The sequence below is a fragment of the Myxocyprinus asiaticus genome, chromosome 39 (genome assembly GCF_019703515.2).
Source record: "Myxocyprinus asiaticus isolate MX2 ecotype Aquarium Trade chromosome 39, UBuf_Myxa_2, whole genome shotgun sequence".
Lineage (NCBI taxonomy): Eukaryota > Metazoa > Chordata > Actinopteri > Cypriniformes > Catostomidae > Myxocyprinus > Myxocyprinus asiaticus.
Genome location: NC_059382.1, coordinates 40,092,210 through 40,115,000, shown reverse-complemented (window position 1 = coordinate 40,115,000; position 22,791 = coordinate 40,092,210). Strand labels below are relative to the sequence as shown.

At 36.4% G+C, this 22,791-nt stretch overlaps 2 protein-coding genes and 1 pseudogene across 4 annotated transcripts in view; all 3 read left to right on the top strand.

Annotated features, from left to right (window-relative positions):
• cbln18 (cerebellin 18) overlaps positions 1–7,673 on the top strand; it is an 8,637-nt gene extending 964 nt beyond the window's left edge. The window contains exons 2-5 of the mRNA XM_051679061.1: positions 233–358; positions 2,030–2,209; positions 2,319–2,450; positions 7,136–7,673. Coding sequence (XP_051535021.1) covers positions 256–358; positions 2,030–2,209; positions 2,319–2,450; positions 7,136–7,437 — 717 coding nt within the window. The 5' untranslated portion in view covers positions 233–255 and the 3' untranslated portion in view covers positions 7,438–7,673. The remainder of the gene's footprint in view (positions 1–232; positions 359–2,029; positions 2,210–2,318; positions 2,451–7,135) is intronic.
• Positions 1–22,714, top strand: part of tagln (transgelin) — a 48,688-nt gene extending 25,974 nt beyond the window's left edge. The window contains exons 1-6 of one of the 3 annotated variants that reach the window (XM_051679063.1): positions 11,295–11,446; positions 13,716–13,762; positions 17,159–17,350; positions 18,286–18,454; positions 21,742–21,844; positions 21,960–22,714. In XM_051679063.1, coding sequence (XP_051535023.1) covers positions 13,751–13,762; positions 17,159–17,350; positions 18,286–18,454; positions 21,742–21,844; positions 21,960–22,107 — 624 coding nt within the window. In that variant the 5' untranslated portion in view covers positions 11,295–11,446; positions 13,716–13,750 and the 3' untranslated portion in view covers positions 22,108–22,714. Of the gene's footprint in view, positions 1–11,278; positions 11,447–13,715; positions 13,763–17,158; positions 17,351–18,285; positions 18,455–21,741; positions 21,845–21,959 lie in introns of those variants that run through there. The other 2 variants (XM_051679064.1, XM_051679065.1) reach the window with 2 other exon arrangements.
• LOC127429994 (E3 ubiquitin-protein ligase TRIM16-like) overlaps positions 1–22,791 on the top strand; it is a 534,825-nt pseudogene that overhangs the window by 430,278 nt on the left and 81,756 nt on the right.

The window sequence follows — 22,791 nt, the reverse complement described above, 5'->3', positions numbered from 1 at the left end:
ACAATATACTGTACAAGCCAGCATGGTGGACACCTGTTCAATAAAATTCATGTTCAGTGCATTCTTTGTTTCTATGCAAATAAATCTATTATTTTGTTGTGAACCTATGGATCTGTATACAGTATATAGGCTACACACACACACACACACACACACACACACACACACACACACTTAGTTTTCTTGCTTTAAACAAAAACATTGCCATATGCAAAACTGTTGTCTTTTTCAGGACAGTTGGATTCTGCATTGAGGATGAAGACACTGACAGTAGCAGCTTCGTGTGTTTTGGTGATTCTCTGTTTTTGCTCCAGTTCAGAGTCTGCCACTGCAATAGATCTGCTGCGTGACACTGCTGGTGAATAATTTCAGCATGGCTTATTCACATTCATATTATGGGTTTCCAGGCTTTTGTCTCACTGATACTTGGATATGTGTATTGAACCCATTTGTATATTCACTGTAAAAATTAATTTGGCCCTAAGTAAATTCTGCATTATCATATTTTGTTGTTTCGATTTAATTTGAACTGCTTTTTTTTTAAACCTAAAACATAATAAGCAAGGTTGACATACTGTATGTCCTCTGTATTTTGAACAAACCTATGTCAAATATGTGCACTCTGTATCCTTTTCCTAATTAAAAAAGTTGCACTCCTAAAGCAACTAATTGTAATTTTGAAACATATGTATAAAATCATGAGCTGAAGACTCCAGTCATCCAGTTTTATTCTACATGGAGAAAGTCCCCTCATGGGGGCTGCCATGTTGTGATCACATGACCAGCCAAATACTACCCGCTCTGTAATCGCCCTGTTATTGGACACTTTCACTCACTGATGAAATGAATCAGGGCTGACTGTAAATAGTGAATTTCTACAATGGCATTTGTAAATGAAAACTATTGTGTCCCTTGGTGTCAGTGTAAGTCCAGGACGACATAAAAGAGTGCACCTTTAAAATATTGAGTAGTTTCAGCTCATCTACATGTTTTATATAGGTCTGAGCAAGCTTAGTTGTTTTGGGTAATTATTAGTGGTTATAGTTTTATTTATAGTTCTGTTTAGTGTTACATACGCTGTTTTATGTTAAAGTTGCTCTAAGTGCACTTGCTGTTATTGACTGATCTCAGAATATTGGACAGAAGGTTGAATGTTTAGTCTGCTAAAATCAGCTTTCCGAACCCCCAGTGGATGAAGCTGGAACTACAGTTGTGCACACTAAAACAATTAAGTAGTAATTACATAAATAATACTTAAAACATAAACCCAAAGTCAAGGCACAGCAAGGACATTTTCGGGGCATGAAAATTTGCAGCAAGGTTGAGCATGTCCGAAATTTGGCAAACTGGGGGAGAATTTGTTTGGAAAAACATTTGAAACTTACACAGCGATTACCAGTGTGATCATGTTGAATACAACAGTGGTCTTGGACTTGCATTGACATCTAGTGGTGTGGATGCTGCAACGCACAAAAGATTTTCAGTTTTCAGTCACTGATGCCATTGAAGAAATGCACTATACTTACTGCCATGAGTAATTTGTTCCTTGAATGATTATGTCTAATTACAGGGATTAATTAGATAAAAGGAGAAGCATTATTCTAGTCATGTGATCGAAATATGCCCATGACATGCTCCATGTAAAATAAAACAGCGTATGTTACCGATATGACTGGAGTCTTATTATGTGTGTACATGATTTTAAACAGATCATAAAAAATAAGTGACCTTTAAGTCAACTGAACATGAGATAATCTGGTTAGAAATCATGAGATTGTAATGAGTTTATGCATAAAAATTGATTTGCAGCCTCATTTATGTAGAATGAACATGATTAAATATGGTTGGAATTATTAATATCACAATTGTATAATCAGTCTTTTTTTAATGCAACCACTTACCCTAAAAACACTATTAATATATATATATATATATATATATATATATATATATATATATATATATATATATATAAGCAGTTTCTCGCACTTTTTAATTTGTGTGATATTTGTTTTAATTCTGCTCACAGTGAGTTGGACAGGGAAACTGCCCTGTGGTGAATGGGACTGTGAATGTGCATTCACGAGACAGCACGGTTGTTGTTGTGTCGCAAAGCCATTGTTTGAGCTGGAAGAGGCCACCTTCAGACGTTTGATTGGAGTGTGGGAAGGACTGTCCCACCTCAACAGTCAAATAGAGGAAGTCACAGGTTACCTTTTTTATTGTTATCTCGCTTTTTGCTTATCACGTTTGATATAGAAATTCAAAGTTACAAAATACACAATTGCATTTTTCTTGCTATCTTTCCCCTCTCAAAGCTGGTTGTCAGATTGCGTTCACTGCTGCAGTGCTGCCAATAACGGCATGTCTTGGGCCTTTCACCAGCAACGTGTCTATCTCTTACCAGTCTGTGTCACTCAATCAAGGCAGCGGGTACAATCCTGCATTGGGTAAGCCATGTGTCTCAATACAACGTCACGTTCTAGATGTCTCCCTAATCACACTTTATTCAGCTCCTTGGTAGACGCTCCATGACCTGAGTTTAGTGTCTCCGTTCTAAGGCTGTTCAAGCTGATTTTACAGAATGAATTTAGAAGTTATTTGTTGCCATATATATTTTTGCAAATCTGGCAGTCACAGTCGCTTTTCATAGTATTTTTATACTACTTACTTCAAACTTACAAAATTTGTGAGACTTTAGCAATGGATATATCGCCACTGATTGTTTTTCAAGAGGACAGTATCCAGACCTGAACACATTTATTGTAGACAACAGCATAAAAACTGGCAAGGGTGGCATATGCAATGTTTGTTGCTCCTGTCAGTGCAGGTACCACAGTTAAATAGGGCTGTCAAAAGGGCTGAGAAACTAAATGAGAATTTTTCACTTACAAATGATCAAAATTGACATTTTAAAGACATTATTTCATTTAGGAGAAAGGCTACAAGACATCAGTGGTCCCCACATTTTTAAATCTGTGTTGTTTCTGATGTCCACAAGAGGGCGCAATGAATACATAAACCATTTGCACCGTGTTAGATTGCCTTATGCAAAGATCATACCTAACAAAAGTAAATTCCATTTTAAACTATATAACATAAAATTATAAAACCAGAGAATTTGAGTCAGTTCATATTCCAAAGTCTTCCATAGAAAATGAGAAAAGAATTGCTCCAATAAAAAGTTCTATGTTTACTTAGTGTTGCATGGTATACAGATTCCACAGTACTCAAGCTTCAAAATAGCAGCAGTACCATAGTGTTTTTCTTTCTTTCTTTTTTCTCCCCTTTTCTCCCCAATTTGGAATGCCCAATTCCCAATGTGCTCTAAGTCCTCGTGGTGGCGTAGTGACTCACCTCAATCAGGGTGGCGGAGGACGAATCTCAGTTGTCTCTGAGACCGTCAACCAGCGCATCTTATCATGTGATTTGTTGAGCACGTTACTGTGGAGATGTAGCAACCGGGCCAATTTGGTTGCTTAGGAGACCTGGCTACAGTGTTTTTCAATAATTACAGTTGTATGAACGGTAGTAATATTTCCAAAATGTAGTGGTATTCGTTTGAACTGTGTTGTGAAGCACCATTTGCAACTTAAGGCCCCAGAATAGTTAGTTTTTTCGTGTTCCTGATTGGATCGCACCCTGTCGACTACGTTGCCTTTCTAAGTATACTCAATTGACCCAGAGTGCAAATGGACATGGTCAATGCATGTGTATTACCACAACTGCTTTATGACACACCGCCTGACCTGTAGAGGACAGCACAGTGTTGTATCCTCTACAGAACTTCTGCTGTGACGAACATAAAAGAAGATGGACAACTGGACCCGCTTTATATTTGGTGGCCTTAACTACTATATACTTAACCATTTCATACAGTGCACTTATTATGTACATACATGTTGTTGCATTGTAGTTACATTTGAAGTGCCTGCATTTAATTACATTTGTAGTTACACTGTTAACTTTACCCCTAACCCAACCCATACCCCAAAAGCTAACTCTAACCCCTAACCCTAACTCCCATACCTACACTGTACTTCAACCTCAGTAGCAGCAAATGTGGATATTTTGCAGAACAACATGTAGTTACATAGTAAATACATAGTCTTGTATGTATTTAATATTAGTACATAATAGTTAAGGCCACCTAATATAAAGTGTAACCGGACAACTAATTATCCATGAATTCACACACTCCTTAAGACTGGAGTTGTATAAATGGGGGTATCCTCTCACCTCCTCATACAAGCGCTCATCAATGTGCCCATCCAATGTTGTTGTTAATACTACTACTTTGTTGTTTTATTGGTAGTATCCATCCTCTTCTTCAACTTCTTAAAAGCAACGACCCGACTGTAACTGTTACCACCTAGTGGACCCACATATTACTGCAGCCAATCCCATGTACATGCGCAGAAGTGCACAGACGAGAACTGTCCATGTGTTGAGAAAATCTGGGCCACTCCCGGACTGTCTGTGCAGTCTGTGCTGATGATATAATTTGTGCACTCAAACAGTGCGCTTTCCGATCACTTTTCGGACAACTGAAGTGTAATTTGGCCTTTAGGCTCTACCTCACTGCTTTAAAGGTGAAGTATGTCATTTTTTTTTATATCAAAATATGTTCCACTATCCCAGTTTATTGTACATTGACAACTATAAGTAAGCCATTCTTGGGTTTACCTTCCCCAAAAGTATAAACACTGAACACTCCCAGTGTTTGTGTGGTCCACTCAGCTTCACCCATCCCTTTCTAGCTCAGCCTATAGCGTGAGTTTGGGGTGTGACTACTTGTCCAGCCAGGTAAATATGAACAACTATGGCAGATGACGTTAGCTTCGTCTTTAGAAATGTAGCTTCGCCAACAGATGTTAAAGCCAAAATTTTAAGACTTGCCAAAAGACACAGAGAACAGAGTAAATTTGGCGTCAAAAGGACTTTGAGGGAATTTTTGGGGTTCGATGGAGATGCCAAACTTGCCGAGTTGCTTCTCAACAGGTAATCTACACTCTGGCATTGCCACAAAAGTTAGCTCATTACTTTCGAGCTTCAAATAAATTCATAAGATACTCGGAATATAACGTTTAGACTGACTGTGTTATTATGCCAAAAAGCTAGATGCAGAGCAACGCATATAACAGAATGCAGGTGTCTCAAAATGCACTTGTAAAAGTTGATGTTCTTTTTACCTTACTCAGTTTGGTGCTTTCTTTCCTTGTTTCCTTTCCTCGCTTCCTTATTCCTCCCTTTTAGGAAACGAGGAAAGGATGCAAGGAAAGGAAATTAAGGACAGAGGAATCGAAGCAAGATGTATCTGTTAAATGGAATGTCCTGCTCACTGAAGCTTCACTTCAGAGCGTCGTCTCTGCGCAGCTGCATTAACTCGAAGCACTTGACGTTATGTTGGTGAAACTTGATTAACTGATATTTTAATAATAATGGACATCCTAATAACTGCAAAGGTGAAACATTAATTAGAAATGTTGGGTCAAATGTGAAGGGAGAGGAGAATTTATGCGTGCGTCAGGTGCTTCGACCAAAAAGTCTTCCGCATAAGATGCACTTGTGCTTCCTCGCTCAAGCGTCCTCAGGAAGCTTCCTCTGTCCACAATTCTCGCGGTGCCTTTACAGGATTAATTCATCCTTCGTGATGGTGGACTTTGTTTAGTTTCCGGGTCACGGGCTTGAGGACAGAGGAGCAAGGGAATGAGGATGCACAATTTCAGAAATGAGAAGCACCCATTGTCTTAAAATGGGGAGCTCCAGCTCGAAACACTGAAAAAACAGCTGGACGCTGCACAAACGTCAGAGACATCCGTCTAGCACGTTTACATTTAAAAACAATGAGAAAGAGTGCAGACGAAAACAAATCCACTACGTAATGGATGTTCGTGACGTAGTGGATGTTTTAATGTGCATGAGTGAAACATTCTGAGCCGTGATATACTGCATGCGTTAATGCAAAACATTTTATTCAGCGTTTACTGTGTGAAGTGTTATGTGTAAATAAGGAGTGAAAGAGGGCAATAATTATTGCATTTCCTTACACAAAATAAATTATTTTGATAAATTGAGCATAATGCATTTTATTTTTCAAAAGAATATAAGAGTTAATGCTGGGCATTATGAATGAGTTTGTTTGGTATGGAAGATGACTATTAAATGTACATAATGTTAAAACGTTTGATTCTGTTTTGAGAACATTTATAGCCGTATTCCTTTCTTAATTTGGTTTAGGATTAAAACCGTAACTTTTTTTTCGAAATAAAACATTGACTGCAAAATTATTGTTTGTATTTTATGATGTACCATCCTAAATGTAGGGTTTTAGAGACTTTCTTGAAATACTGAAAATATCAGTAATTATTCTTATGTTTTATAGAAACGTTGCTTCTATATTTTATATGTATTCTAAATTTCACACGGAGCTCATGGAATCAAATGTATAAGGAGCTAAGTGCATTAATAATGTGTTACTAATGTGTCAAAAAAAAAAAAAAATTGCATGCGTTCACATGTTAATTTGGACAGCTCTAATTATTATAAAACATTTTCTTTCAATAGTAGCTTCATTGTAGTCAACTGTTAGATCTACTAGAAGCCAGTCAGATCACAAAATAAAATTTGACCCTTGTTGATCGTTTCTTTATATAATAGTAAACATTAGTGTACATATACATTATTTAATTTATTTATATTTGTGCGGTGGGAATGCAGTTCATGTCTGATCTCACCTAGGGCACCATATGAACCATATAACTATTTTTATAACTAAAAAATAGTTATCATGTAACTATCTTTGAATTATTGTTATTTGAGGGGCTTTCTCAGCAAACGTTCTTATATGCGATTAATTGCTATTAACTAATCGGTATATCATGTAATTAATTTGATTAAAAACTGTAATTGATTAACAGCCCTAAAATAATCAGTATAGTTGTTAAGGTACAGCATTTGTAGTCAGTGTAATCACACATCCAAATCTTAAACCCCACACCTCATGTACATTGCTTAGTATCACTCAAACTAATCTGTATTGTTATGGCAATACGCAACATATCCTAATTCATCCTCTCACATTAAGTAAAAACTCACCATCACAAACACACAAATTCAACCTGCTTCTCCACAGGTACATTCACAGCTCCACGTGCTGGTCTCTACTCCTTCACCTTCACCGCTTATTCCAAAGTAGGCGATGTAGAACGGCTCTACCAAAAGCTGCAGCTGATGAAGGATGGTCAGCTGATCGCCTCATCCTGGGAGGACAATCGTGAGGATTCAGAGGACAGTAGCACTCAGACGGTTCTTCTGCAGCTCAGACGGGGCTCTCAGGTCTACGTTGAGCTGCTGTCAGGTCGGCAGCTGTGTGGAGACACCCAGAGCCACAACACTTTCAGCGGATACCTGGTCTACCTGATCACTGAGGAATGAGAGAATAATCTGTTAACACTCACACAAGAATCTCTGTAGTTAGACAATCCATCAGAAATGGGTCATTTAACAGGACATACACACAAAGGGGATTATTAGAGGCTTGTTTTTGTTATACCTTCATGTTATTCTTCAACCTAACAAGCAATCTGTATTTAAATGTGTACAAATGTGACGTCTTTATGGAAAATCATAAGCATTAGAACAATTTTGGAGCTTTATGAATAAAAAGTTTCTTCAAAACCTCCAGTCTTTGTATCTTCATGCTTGTCACTTGCCTTCATCACCATACAGCATGTACATAAATGAAGGGCTTGGAGCCAAAAGGGCATAAATTCATCGTAACAGAGGTTACACGAGGGGCATAATTAACTTCTAACTTGGATCAGTTGCATTTACCATATATAACCATGAACTAATCTTAATCTTGTATTTGGTAGAAATGCCTTTCTCCACAATGATAAATAAGATACTTGTTTATATTTATGGAATGTCAGTGTGTTTTGAGTGATTACTAGGGCATTGCTAGGGTGTTGCGTGATGGTCGCTTACTGGCCCAAGTCAGAAGAGACCATCCCCAAGCCTCTATGATACCCTGATACAGTACCTTAAATGCACTGCAAGTTGCTTTGGATAAAAGTTATAAAAGTGCGATGATGGCCGATTATCCAGGCAGACAGGCAGTGTTGTGAGTTGGTACAAGAGTATCAGAGGATGGAAAATTGAGGATTAATTATAATTCTTATAAAACTGGCAGAAAGAGCTTGGAGCGATTTAGCATAAAGGTAGAATAAAAGTTGTCCGAGTACTGAGCCTTGTGGAACACCAATGGACAGTGGGACTAAGTTGTGAAATTTCAAATAAAACCATGCTATAGAAAGTCAGATTTTTTTCATCAAATTGTTTATTATTTTTTCCAGGAGTGTTGGTTATTCATGTTTTTTTAAGACATTATAGGCATTACAGCTGATTTTCTATAAAGCTGAATAAAAAACTCTCATTCAAAGTAATGGCAAGTATAATCCAATCACTGCCAGCCATGTTAAAATAAAATGTTGCATTATAAAATTTTGAATCTATGTACTATCATTGTCCCATGACTCCCAAAGATGTTGAGTGGTTCAAACACCATCTGCAGCCTGAAAAGGAACTTCAAGTCGGATTTTAGGAATGAATGCACTTGGCTGCATAGAAAGTTATAGGATGCTCCCTATTTAGTGAATGACTTAACCTCCAGTGTGCTGTCTGTCTGCACTGGTCTCAGAACAGTTTGAAATGCATCTTATTTTCCTAACTCCATATAAAGCCTCTGAAAGCAAAATTTTTCAGCTTTTAATGAACATATTGATTCTCAATGTGAAAATGCACAGTAAATATATAGGAATGCATTTACTAATGTTAATGAATACAACCATATTGAACAGTGATAACAAAATAAAATATAACATTTATATTAAAATGAAGCGAAATTACCCACAGATGTGTTTATGTTGAAAACTATTCAAAATAACTAACATGTTTTTTCAACTTTTGAGGGAATTAGGTCCCAATTTCTACATATGTGGACATCATGTTTAACAGCGCGCTGACGCTCGAAAAATGAATGGATTTTTTAAAGCGGCATATCTAACGAAACTAGAGATGCTACACCTTACACCCAAACAGGTTTCAATCAAAAATCTTAAAGAGGTTTCTTATCAGAGGCACTTTTGTTGGCACTGCACCCGTAGGAGCACTTCACAGAAATCAACATCATGCTGTTGTGTCATGTGATGCGGTGCACCAGAAGTTTATCCCTTAAATGACAGTCTAGAGTCTTGTGAACAGTATTCAGTCAGTTTAAATTAATTTAAATTATGCGTTGCATATAGCAAAGCCAAAATACAACATCCACATATGTGGACGCGGGACGCATGAGGGTATGTGTTGGGACATTTTCAATGGAAGTCTATGAGATTTTTGTTCATTTGCTTGGCGGAAATTTATATTCTGAAAAAAACAAATTTGTGTAGAAACCATGATTCTGTATGGGTTTTAAAACTGATACAGTATGTAAGAGTTATAATTATCTTTTTTGTTTCACTCATACTGAAGGGTTTACTGTATATCTACTGACTTATAGGTGGCACAAACTGCACAAAATCGGTTCTTTGGAATTTTTTTCAAAAACAGAAGAGCTCAAGTTTAACCCTGATTCACACTTTAATATGAACAGTTACATCAGGTGTATGCTGGGCTGCTCTTTGTGTATTCTTTACTCACATTCCTGCAGGGCGAGATACCCCATTACATTCATACAGACAGGAACAACACAGATTTTATATTATGACCAAATCAGGCCTGAAAACAATGCAAAAACACAGTTTTCTACTGGTGGAGGAACAATAACCATTTGAATTTGACATATACTGTCAGTTACTTTGAAAGGGTTGAAGATTGAATTGTTATTGCACATAAGTCACAGTGATATGGCCAACATGAGTGCATTATACATTAAGTTATTATTAATGGTACATTTATTTAGTGTTACTATTTATACTTTCTTTTAAACAGTTCTGAGTACAGGCCAAAAAAAAAATCCTCATAAAGAAAGATTATATAAAAAAAAAAAAAATTATAAAAACAAATACATCAATGATGACTTTTATTCGCTTTCACACAAATCATGAGTAAAACAGCAGATTATCAGTTCATAAACATTTACTTTTCACCCTGTTTCTCAAAAAATGCTGTCTTATGACATTAAAACACTTTTACTATAGCGCATGACTTGTAAGGCGATGAATTTTAACATTTACATTACATAACCAACTACATTATCAAGCTTGAGTGTGATAAAAGTATGTGGTGGCTCAACTGATAGAACGCTGCACTTGTGATGTTGCACTAGGTACAAGTCCTAAAGAGCATGCAAGTCAATCTGTGAGCCCAAAGTGTCACAGAAGCACAACGTGATTGCATTTTTCATCTCACATTTGCTTTTTCTGACACTATCGATGAAATTTAGGTTTAAGGTTCAGGGTAAGGAGGTTGGTTTTGTTGATTTAAAACTCCATAAAGCATTAACCTTAAAAACCTCTACTGTCTGGGAGAACATTGAACTCTCTTTTAGCGGACATTTCACCTCAGAACAGCTGGGATACGTGTAATGAACCACGCAATATAATTTTGCAAAAATGTAGCCACAGTCACATCATTTTCAAGACATCAGGATTAAAAACAAATGTAAAAGTTGTAAAAGTTAAATGTTCTGAATCCTACTAAAGGTCAGCACAAAGCCCAGTATAGCAGTGCATGCTTTCAATGTTGACTAAAGTAATACTGAGTGCACACTAGGAAGTATTTTGTACATACAAGGCCTGGTTACCAGCTGCTTCCAAATAGTCAGTAAATCATTTTAGTCAGCCCAGTTTAAGCTCTTGTTCTCTTGCTGCCTCTTAATCTACATCCCAGATCCTGACATACTGTACTGCTGATAAACAGGCTCTTCATATTTATTTCCTCTGATGTTCAGTCATCTAAACTATACATCAAACTATTCCATTTATGTCCTGGTCTAAACTCAAAACCCTCAACACCTATCATCCACATCCACACTCCTCATACCTTCTAACAGGCATCAGTGCAGGCTTTCTCTAACCACAGCTGATGCAGTGATGTGGTATTTGGAGAATTCTGGTCTCTGACCAAACTCAAGACTCTTGGCTTCATTCCTGTCCTCCTCCGTGCCTCTTCCCAAATAAGGCTTTGCTTCAACAAAGGGCAGAACTGTAAACTCAGTGACTGGATGAAGAGTGGAGAGGAGGAAACAGTGTGCCCTTTTAAGGTGTCAGTTTCCTTTTCCCACTGAGAGTCTTTTTCTAACTCTCTAATGTAAAAGACATCTTCTCTTGGAGCAGTACTCTGCTGAACATTAAGCTCTCGGATCTAGACACACACACACACAAACACACAAAAGTCACAGTTCCACAGAGACTGCATAAAGGACAAAGTCGTCATCTTAATCTTTGTAAGTATGCTTTTAACTCAAACATCTATTCTTTGTAGCCTATTGTACCTTGAAAGTATTTTTGATTGCTCATCCTGTAGTTCTCAAGTTCATTCCAGGGTGTCTGTGAATAATGCTCTTAAACACTCTATTATTTTAACTTTTTGATATGTTGCGTGAGTTATTATTACCCACATGTGTCAATACATAACCATAAGTTTGAGCAAGATGGGATCTCTTTGTAACACTTTACATTAATGTTCCCTTTATTAAGGGTTTATAAATGGGATCATTAATGACTAATAAGTCACTTACAAATGCATTATAAACCACTGATATGCAGCAGGGTCAGAAATTAATGGGAACTTGGGGCAAAAATGTCAGTGAAAGTGACAAAAACACCCCCAGAATTAAAAATTTAGGGGTAAAACCTACCCCCATAATGAATACCATCTTTTTTTGTTTGTCATGTCTGATATATTTTCTAATATTTTATTCTAAGTCTAATACATAGTATCATAAAATATGTGAGTTGATGCTGATTGATATGTATAGGTAACAGCTTTACTGAATTAACTTGAAATTTAGATTCATACTTGATTATGATTATAATAATGATGAAATTATTTTATATAAAAAGGGGGACATATAGTGGGTTTTATACCTTTGTAAAGTAAGAAAAAAAAATCGTATAAAATAAAATGTTTAGCAGAATGTTCATGCTGCTCTTTTCCATATAATGAAAGCGGATGGGGACCAGGGGCTGTCAAGCTCCAGAAAGAACAAAAATGCAAGTATCATTAAGTAGTCCTTACAGCTTATGCACTATTTTCTGTGTTCTTTAGTCTTACAATAGCTTTATGTGAGGAACAGACTGAAATGTAAAAGTAATCCATAAGACTCCAGTGTTTAAATCCATGTCTTCAGAAGTGATATAATAGGTGTGGGTGAGAAACTGGACAATATTTAAGTGCTTTTTTTTCTTCTAAATCTCCACTATAACTTTCACTTTCAGATATTTAGAGTAAAAAAAAAAGGACTTAAATATTAATCTGTTTCTCACCCACACCTATTACAGTATATTGCTTCAGAAGACATGGATTTAAACACTGGAGTCTTATGGATTACTTTTATGTTTCCTTTATGTGCTTTTTGGAGCTTCAAAGTTCTGGTCACCATTCACTTGCATTGTATGGACCTACAGAGCTGAAATATTCTTTATCTTCATTTGTGTTCTGCTGAAGAAAGAAAGTCATACACATCTGGGATGGCATGAGGGTGAGTAAATGATGACACTTTTGAGTGAATTAAGCCTTTTAGTACATCTAATTTCTTTGTTTACAGCACAGACTCTTGTGTAAACTGTTGTATATCACAGCTGGGCTCTGTAAAAGTCAATGATCTCACATTATGGACTAATGTGGACTAATGACTCAAGTGTTTGTATCATCCACATGTCTTTTTGATCTACAGTTCATGCAGCCCATAAGAAATGTCCCATGATTGCATAATTGTTGATGCAGAGCAATGATTAGTACTCGGACATTCTGCAATTGCTTGCTGTCCCCACATTTAAGCTTAAACATGAAAATAAATAAATGTATAAACATTTAGGAGAGATGAAATATATAGAAAATGAACTACATGAACACCAATGAAAAGTGCGTCATACTGTACATACCAAATAGCCTCAAATAGTATTTAAACACTCACATCACATTTAACCCTTCTGCTTTAGGGATAATTCCAAACAACTGTTTTGTGCAGGTCCAAAAGCCAAAAAACCAAAAAATCCAATTTTAAGGGATCAGACTATCAGGGACATTTGGGGGTAGTCTCTTTTGATGTGCGCCAGTAAGCAACTTGCAACCACCTTGCAACAATTTAGTAACCCCACAAAACACCCTGACATTGCATCAGAAAAAATGATAATTTTTTAACTTATTAATTGAATAATTGCTGTGGAAAATCTAAATTCATTTTGACCAAATCCAAGATTTGAACCCTTAAACGAGTCCAAAACGGGACCCCAACATAAGAGGAGGATTGAAAATGTCTGAATTCAATTGCAGTAGATTATACAATAACAAAGCAATTGTGGTCTGTGCTCAAATGCTGCTCAAGCTTTATCAGAACCAACTTTACTTCTATGAGCCATTTTTGCAATGGCTTTTAAGCAGCTGGTGTTAAGGTGACTTTTAGTGGATGGATGAAGTTTCCAAATAGGTTTTGTGCTATTTGCCCAAAAAGTCCTCAAACATGTGCAAATGATTTCTGCTCATTCCTCAAGGTTGGGACGTCACAAGTGGTGCCCTAAAGTGCAGAATGGCAGCACAGGTGATGCTGCTGCTCAGTGTGTGTGTGTGTGTGTGTGTTATTTGTGCTTGGCTGAGATTGAGTCATAATTTCAATTTCATAAACTGCTGAAATTGATTATCTGAATGTGATCGACAGAGTTTTAAACAAAAGTTCCAGATGGAGCATGTTCATATAATCATATTCCCCACAACGGTATATTTACGAACACTGTGACATTCCTTTTGAAACCTCTCCTATTTATCTATATTCATTTCTGTTCTACTGGATCTCACATTTTATATTCAAATCTAATAGTTATATTTATATTAGATTCACTAATTAAGTAGTGCAGTGGGAGCCCTCATTCACAGACAGCAAGTTAAATCAAACTTTCAAGGATTATATGAACATGTGCACTTGTGTAAGTGTCTTTATAGTTGCCTTTATATCACAGTTTAGCTCAAAAAAAAAATGTATCTGATGAAAATATTGAGCTGAACTGTATGCTTTTGGAAGCAAGCTTGTGTTTTTACACTGCACAACATCTTGACACGCATTTGTTCATATTTTACGCACATATTTTATACTGGAATATATTCAGATTTTGAGGGTTATTATACTTGTGGCTGCTTCTACCTGCATCATTGGCTGTTTTCACTTGATTTTGATTGAAGTGAATGTTTCAGATCAAGAGGATTTAAGGAGCGGTAAATAGAGCTGTTAGATGTAAATAGATTTCTAATGGGTTTTGCAAACCGGTCTCTCAATAAGTCGTAATTATAGTACGAGATGGTGAAATCGTAAGAAACCATTTGAGTTGGCTCATACAGAAACATACAACTTTTACTCCCATAGAGAAAAAGAAATGAAAGAACAAACAATGCTATGAGGATTTTTCTTAAGTTTAACCCATAAACCAAAACTAAATCTAACCATAAGTCTAACGGTAACACTTTATTATAACTACAAAGTATACAGTTTTTATAAAGCATTAGTTTATAATAAATTAATTATTTATCAGTTATTGTTCTTACATTGTTAATACATCAATAGACTACATACAAATAGCATGTTTTTTTTTTTATAGTAATCAAATGGTAAGGATAAATGATAGTTTATCAAATTACTTAAATGTGAATTTATTTAATGTTTTACATACTTAGCAAACAACTTGTTAACCATATCTAACGTATGCATTTCAGCTGATGCAAATCAAAGAAGGCATAAATTCATAGCTGATTAAGAAATTATAGTATATACCTTTATTTATGTAATGAAATTGATTTACATTTATGTTTAAAGGAATATTCTGGGTTCAGTACAGTTAAGCTCAGTCAACAGCATTTGTGTCATAATGTTGATTACCACAAAAAAATTATTTCGACTGTTCCTCCTTTTCTGAAAAAAATAAAAAATAAAATAAAATAAAATTTTGTTACAGTAAGAAACTTACAATGAAAGTGAATGGGGCCAATTTTTGGCGGGTTTAAAGACTAATTAATGTAGGTGCTTTTATAAAATAATAAGCTTCACATTTCTGTTAAAAATTGTGTATTAATTGAGCTTTAAAATAAAAAAATTATTTAAAAATATTGTTTTTATGGTCGTTTTAAGATTTTAGGGTTTACAGAGTTACATCGACATGGTAACGCAGTTGTAAAATGGTGGTAAGTGATTTAATCACAGTAAAATCATGTTAACACACATATTGTTCATGTCTTGTGTCTATACTTTTGAAACAGTGAGTATTTTAATGTTTACAGATTGACCCCATTGACTTCCATTGTAAGTGTCTCACTGGAACACAGATTTCTGCTTTTTTGAAGAAAAGCAGGGACGATTCAAAATAACTTTTTGTGGTAATCAGTATTATGCCACAAATGCTGTTGATTGAACTTCACTTGTTTTGAACCTGGAATATTCCTTTAGTGTATTTATTACTGTTTTAGAAACCCTTACTTTTACAGCAATTAATGCTTAATAAAGGTCGTAATTAAGCACTGATTAATTGCTAGCTAAGTATTTTGCGTGACCTAATCGAAAATGAGAACTATATACGCCAACTGAAACATTTATTAATGATTCATTACTCCTAAAAATTTTTACTAAGGATGAAAATACATTATAAATCTGTTTACATATGAACTTACTGAACCATAATAAATCGTTTACCACAGTACATATAAATGAATAACATTCTATTTGTATATATTCTATTAATGTATTATTAACATTGTGTGAAGGGGGTCTGGGTAGCTCAGCGAGTATTGATGCTGACTACCACCCCTGGAGTCACGAGTTGAAATCCAGGGTGTGCTGAGTGACTCTAGCCAGGTCTCCTAAGCAACCAAATTGGCCCGGTTGCTAGGGAGGGTAGAGTCACATGGGGTAACCTCCTCGTAGTCACGATTAGTGGTTCTCACTCTCAATGGGGCGTGTGGTAAGTTGTGCGTGGATCGCGGAGAGTAGCATGAGCCTCCACATGCTGTGAGTCTCCGCGGTGTCATGCACAACGAGTCACATGATAAGATGCGCGGATTGACGGTCTCAGAAGCGGAGGCAACTGAGACTTGTCCTCCACCACCCGGATTGAGGTGAGTAACCGCGCCAACACAAGGACCTACTAAGTAGTGGGAATTGGACATTCCAAATTGGGAGAAAAGGGGATAAAATAAATAAATAAAAATAAAAAAGTGAACATTTATTTATAAAAAATACATTAACTATAAACTAATGCTTTACAAATACTTAATACTGTGTAGTTATTAAACTTTGTGAGTCTTAAAGTTAACCCAAACCCTAAAGCTAACCATGATTTTAACTGAAAAATTGCTGTTTTGTGCAAAGGAAGAAGGAAAACATTGGGGTTTGGAACAAGACGGAAGCTATTTAAAGGTTTTGACATCCATCAGTCATTTAAATTATATAGATAAATATAAAATGAGTAATCAAATCTGTTCACACGTTTCTTTTCTTAAAATAATGTGTTGGCTGGCTAAAATGTCATATCTGTATTTTATCGATTTGAAAATCTGTTTGTTGGTGTAAAGTGAGTCATACAATATCTTACGATTTTGCCATTTCGTGCAAATTATTACAAGTTGTCATGAGACTTGGTTGAGATTTTGAATTTATGAAAAATTGAAGAGACAAACATTTTGTTTTATAACACAGTCAAACCTCAAGCATCAATTCTGATGTGTTTTTTTAAAGTACGACTGTTGCTAACACGTTCCTATATAAGGAACACAACAGTTGTAGTGATAAGAGAGCACAGACATCAAATGAAAAAGAAAATGTTTAATTCCCCATTATACATTTTTTATTATTATTTTACTGTTATTTTGAAAATTCAGAACACAGTGAATAATATTTCAGGTCCTACACTAGCATTCACTAGCCATGAAAACACATACAATCTCCTCTCGTAAGCAGGGAGCTCCAGGTATGGCCAACAAAGGTCCATCTTATGGGATGAGCCGGCAGGTGCAGGATAAGATTGAGCAGAAGTATGACACTGACCTGGAGGCACGTCTGGTGGAGTGGATCATGACTCAGTGTGGATCCGGAGTGGGACAACCAGATGCAGGAAAACTGGGCTTCCAGGCTTGGCTCAAAGATGGATGTGTAAGTGACATCAAGCACCACTTAGGCTGAGTAGTTTTGTTTTAAATCTGGTCTCATTGAATGATCATAGAGTTGCACTTCAGAAATATGTTTTTTATGTGAATAATTGTACGTAATGCAGCAGTTTCATGATGAAATGAACACTAGAAGCGCTAAAACAATGACTTTTATTCGCTTTCACAAAAAACAGGAGTAAAACGACAGATTGTCAGTTCATAAACTTTTCTTATCTTACAACATCTAAACACTTTTACTATAGGTCATGACTCATTTTAATGTTTGCATTACATCATCAACTGCATTTACAAGCTTGTTCAAGTGTGTTCAAATTGTGCGGTTGCTCGACTGATAGAATGTTGCACTTGTAAAGGAGCGGGGTACGAGTCCTGAAGAGCACACGGGTCCACACGTGAACCCAAAGTGTCATAGAAACACCACAAAATCACACAGTTGTGTTTTTCATCTCACATTTGCTGTTTCTGACACTATCGTGAGGTTTAGGTTTAAGGTTTAGGGTAGGGAGGTCGGTTTTGTTGATTTAAAACTCTATAGAACCTTAAAAACCTCATCTGTCTGAGAGAACATTTAACTTGCTTTTAGCGACACAGTGGACATTTCACATCGGAACTGCCGCAATATGTGTAATGAACCTTGTGTTGTTATTTTGCACAAATGGCGCCAAAGTCACGTAATTTTCAAGAAGTCACGCTGAGGCCCACACCAAAATGTCCACAAGAATTGTTCAGACCAAACCCCATGTAATGTGGCAAATTTCACTTTTTTTCAGCTGCTGGAGATTCCCAGCCAGACAATGCAGAACAATAAGAACACAGAAATCAACTCCTAACTAACATCAAGCCACATTAGTTATCTGCTCGACTAACTTGGTCACTCTTCTGTGAAACGTCATTTTTGTCTTCTGTATCCGCTCTCAGGTTCTGTGTGAGCTCATCAACAGTCTCTGTAAAGATAAGCCTGTGAAGAAGATCCAGAGCTCCAGTATGGCCTTCAAACAGATGGAGCAGGTGTCTCAGTTCCTTAACGCTGCTGAACAGTACGGCGTCACTAAAACTGACATGTTTCAGACGGTCGATCTGTGGGAGGGTGAGTGTGTCAATATATCACACACCTTTAGATCCTGTGATCAATATAATATGAATTGAAAAGATTGTGATAGTGTTTGCAGCTCTTCATGAATTTGTCAATTACCATCAATTACCCTCCTAGTATGTTCAGTGAAGGTCGACATCTTGGCTGTTTGCTGTCATTTTTGACCTAAAACAGCACAGGTGTAACTTTTTTTAAAGAAATGTTAACATTCCTTCTTCCCTGAAGTAATAACAATAAAATGATGCACTTCTTTTGGGATTTTATGATATTTAGTTCTTATTTACCTGTACATTTCTCAATTACTTCATTCATTTGCATATGCAAATACAGTTGTGCTTAAAAGTTTGCATACCCTTGGAGAATTGGTAATATATATATCATTTTTAAAGAAAACATGAGTGAGCAGGCAAAACACATTTCTTTTATTTCTTATGGGATTCATATTCAACTGTAGGTTATAACAGAATGGCACAATCATAAAACAAAACATGACAACAAAGAAAAAAATGAAATGACCCCTGTTCAAAAGTCTGCATACCCTTAGTTCTTAATACTGTGTATTGCCCCCTTTAGCATCAATGACAGCGTGCAGTCTTCTGTAATAGTTGCCTATGAGGCCCCAAATTCTTGCAGGTGGTATAGCTGCCCATTCATCTTGGCAAAATGCCTCCAGGTCATGCAAAGTCTTTGGTCGTCTTAAATGAACCGCACGTTTGAGATCTCCCCAGAGTGACTCAATGATATTAGGGTCAGGAGACTGTGATGGCCACTCCAGAACCTTCACCTTTTTCTGCTGTACCCACTGGAGTGTCAACTTGGCCTTGTGCTTAGGGTCATTGTCGTGCTGGAAAGTCCAAGAGCGTCCCATGCGCAGCTTTCATACAGAAGAATGCAAATTGTCTGCCAGTATTTTCTGATAACATGCTGCATTCATATTGCCATCAATTTTCACAAGATTCCCCGTGCCTTTAGAGCTCACACACCCCCAAAACATCAGTGAGCCACCACCATGCTTCACAGTGGGGATGGTATTCTTTTCACTATAGGCCTTGTTGGTCCCTCTCCAAGCATAGCACTTATGGTTGTGACCATAAAGCTCTATTTTGGTCTCGTCACTCCAAATTACAGTGTGCCAGAAGCTGTGAGGTGTGTCAAGGTGTTGTCAGGCATATTGTAACCGGGCTTTTTTGTGGCATTGGCACAGTAAAGGCTTCTTTCTGGCAACTCGACGATGCAGCTCATTTTTGTTCAAGTATCTTCGTATTGTGCTCCTTGAAACAACCACACCGTCTTTTTCCAGAGCAGCCTGTATTTCTCCTGAGGTTACCGGTGGGTTTTTCTTTGTATCCCGAACAATTCTTCTGGCAGTTGAGGCTGAAATAATTCTTGGTCTACCTGACCTTGGCTTGGTATCAAGAGATCCCTGAATTTTCCACTTCTTAATAAGTGATTGAACAGTACTGACTGGCATTTTCAAGGCTTTGGATATCTTTTTATATCCTTTCCATCTTTATAAAGTTCCATTACCTTGTTACGCAGGTCTTTTGACAGTTCTTTTCTGCTCCCCATGGCTCAGTATCTAGCCTGCTCAGTGCATCCACGTGAGAGCTAGCAAACTCATTGACTATTTATACACAGACACTAATTGCAATTTAAAAAGCCACAGGTGTGGGAAATTAGATGTGTGACCTTGTGTGTCTGTAACAAGGCCAAACATTCAAGGGTATGTAAACTTTTGATCAGGGCCATTTGGGTGATTTCTGTTATCATTATGATTTAAAAAGGAGCCAAACAACTATGTGATGATAAATGGCTTCATATGATCACTATCCTTAAATAAAAGACAGTGTTTTTGCATGACCAGTCATATTTTCAAAATCAATGCCAAAATTTCACAATTTCTGCCAGGGTATGCAAACTTCTGAGCACAACTGTAAGCTAATTTATGTTAACCTCACTTCAGTAAAAACCTACACTTCTATAAGTTGAAACATGAAAAGATATGAGAATGTTAATGTCTGGTGGGAAGAAAATAATAATTACATGACTTAAATCATGACAATAATAACCAGTATATGCCTGCTGAGACTGTGTGGTCTGATTGCCTGTTGTAACTTAGTCGATTATTTTCTAATTTTAGATTTAGATTAGATTATCACAAGTTATGCATTTGGATATATATTTAGACAATATATTGGATATATTTTGTCAAATATAACTATTATTTGTCAAAATTTAGTTTTGTTTTGAAATTTCTGTTTTTGCAATAATGTGACATTACTGTATGTTTACTGTCAAACCTGACCATGGTGTTACAAAAAGACATAGAATACACATTTTGTTACCAATAATTTATTTTAAATATCAAAATTCAATAACTCAAAGTAAATTAGTTTACTGTTTCTTTGTTTCTATAACAGAAAGATGTAGTGTTTTAGAATACATTGGGGCCAGACTCAGACTTTGTATTTTGTTCTTTGATCTGTGTGTGTGTGCGTGAGGGAGTGTGTGTTCTGCGTTCTGTCTTCTGGCTGTGTTAGTATCACCCATTAATTTGTATTTGTGTGTGTGTAGTTGTGTGTGCATGTTCTGCATTATGGGTGTATTATGGTCTCACCCCCTCATTTCTGTGTTTGTGCGTTCTGCATTGTGGTTCATTTATTCATTTTATTTGACAAATTTTAAAAAGTTGCTCTGTGTTATAGTCTTACCAATTCATTTGTGTGTGTGTGTTTTGCACTCAGGATGTTTTATAATCCCACCTCTTCATTTCTGTATGTTTATGATCGGCATTGTGGATGATTTATTGATTTTATTCGACAAATAAAACCAATTTTTTAGGGTCTCTCCCATTCATTTCCAATGGTCATTGACCGCTAACAGCAAAGGTGTCGCATTTTTGTTTACGATCACTTAGACTCATTGAATCAAGTACATTTTTTTTTTTTTTTTGGTATGTTCGGATTGGAACATAAGAAAAGTCACAAAGTCTTGTACCACTCAGATTGAGAAAAACATTTTATAACAAAAACAAATCTGAAAACTGTAAAAAATGACAGAACAGCCCAGGAGGGTTAATAAAGTTTCGAATTTATTAATTTTTAACATGAGATGAAGTTATGCAGAACTAAATGGAGGGGGTAAAATGGAGAGGAATGCATTTAAGGTTTAAAACAATGTTCAACACCTATAGTACTTATATTTAGATTAAGACAGCGGGGATTAACACAGAGATTTTTACAACTAGGATGTAAAAAAGCAATTTCACAATTGTCTGACAGGAAAGGATTTGGCTGCGGTGCAGAGGACACTGATGGCTCTGGGCAGCATCGCAGTTACAAAAGATGACGGCTACTTTCGTGGAGATCCCAACTGGTTCTTTAAGTGAGCAGTGAGAGATTGAATACTGGAGTATTATATGGATTTAAAATATAACCACGAGATAAAACACTTTTTTGATATATTAACGGTTACAAGTCTGCTCTGTGCTCACCTGCAGGAAAGCTCAGGAGAACCGGAGGGATTTTTCTGACGGCCAGCTGAAAGAAGGGAAAAATGTCATCGGTCTGCAGATGGGATCCAACAAAGGAGCGTCGCAGTCGGGCATGACGGGGTACGGCAGACCCCGACAGATTATGAACCCATGAACTGACCAATCGCCACTGTCCCCCAATTATCTGGCTGTCACCACACCCTAATATTCCTTTCAAAATATGACCATAATAACAGCACAATAAAATAAACAAACAATTTTGTACTAAGATAATTTCCATGGCTCTGGCAATCCTTACAGAAGCCTTTTTAAATGCAATTGTTCAAATATAGTGAATTTAATGTTATTAATTGCAGAACAGCATAAAAGTTTCTAAAAGTTTCAGCCGTTTATTACAACTGAATGAATACGCTGTGTGCACATTACATCTGTTATAACATGAAATGAGAATTGACTCTACTTTCTTAATTCATGTGTATTATTCCAAATAAAATAATGTTGGCCTCGTAATTTCTTATCAAAGTCAAATCTTGCTCTGCCATTTAAACATCTTTCCACTTTGAATGGCATAGAGACCAATCATTTCTCCATGGTTAACACAAATTTCACCTACATTTATTTTCCTGTTGAATATCCCGGAATACGTCAGGATTATGGAAGTAAAATGAGTTGTGAATACTGTTTCATGTTGACTTTAAGGACATGTCTGTGAGTGCATCGAATTGTAATGTGCAGAGATAAAAGAGAAAAATTCAACCAGAGCATTTGTCCCTTTTTTTTTTATTGTTTTTTTTTTTTATTCAAAACACATCAGAGTTGGGTTGTTTAGAAGTATACC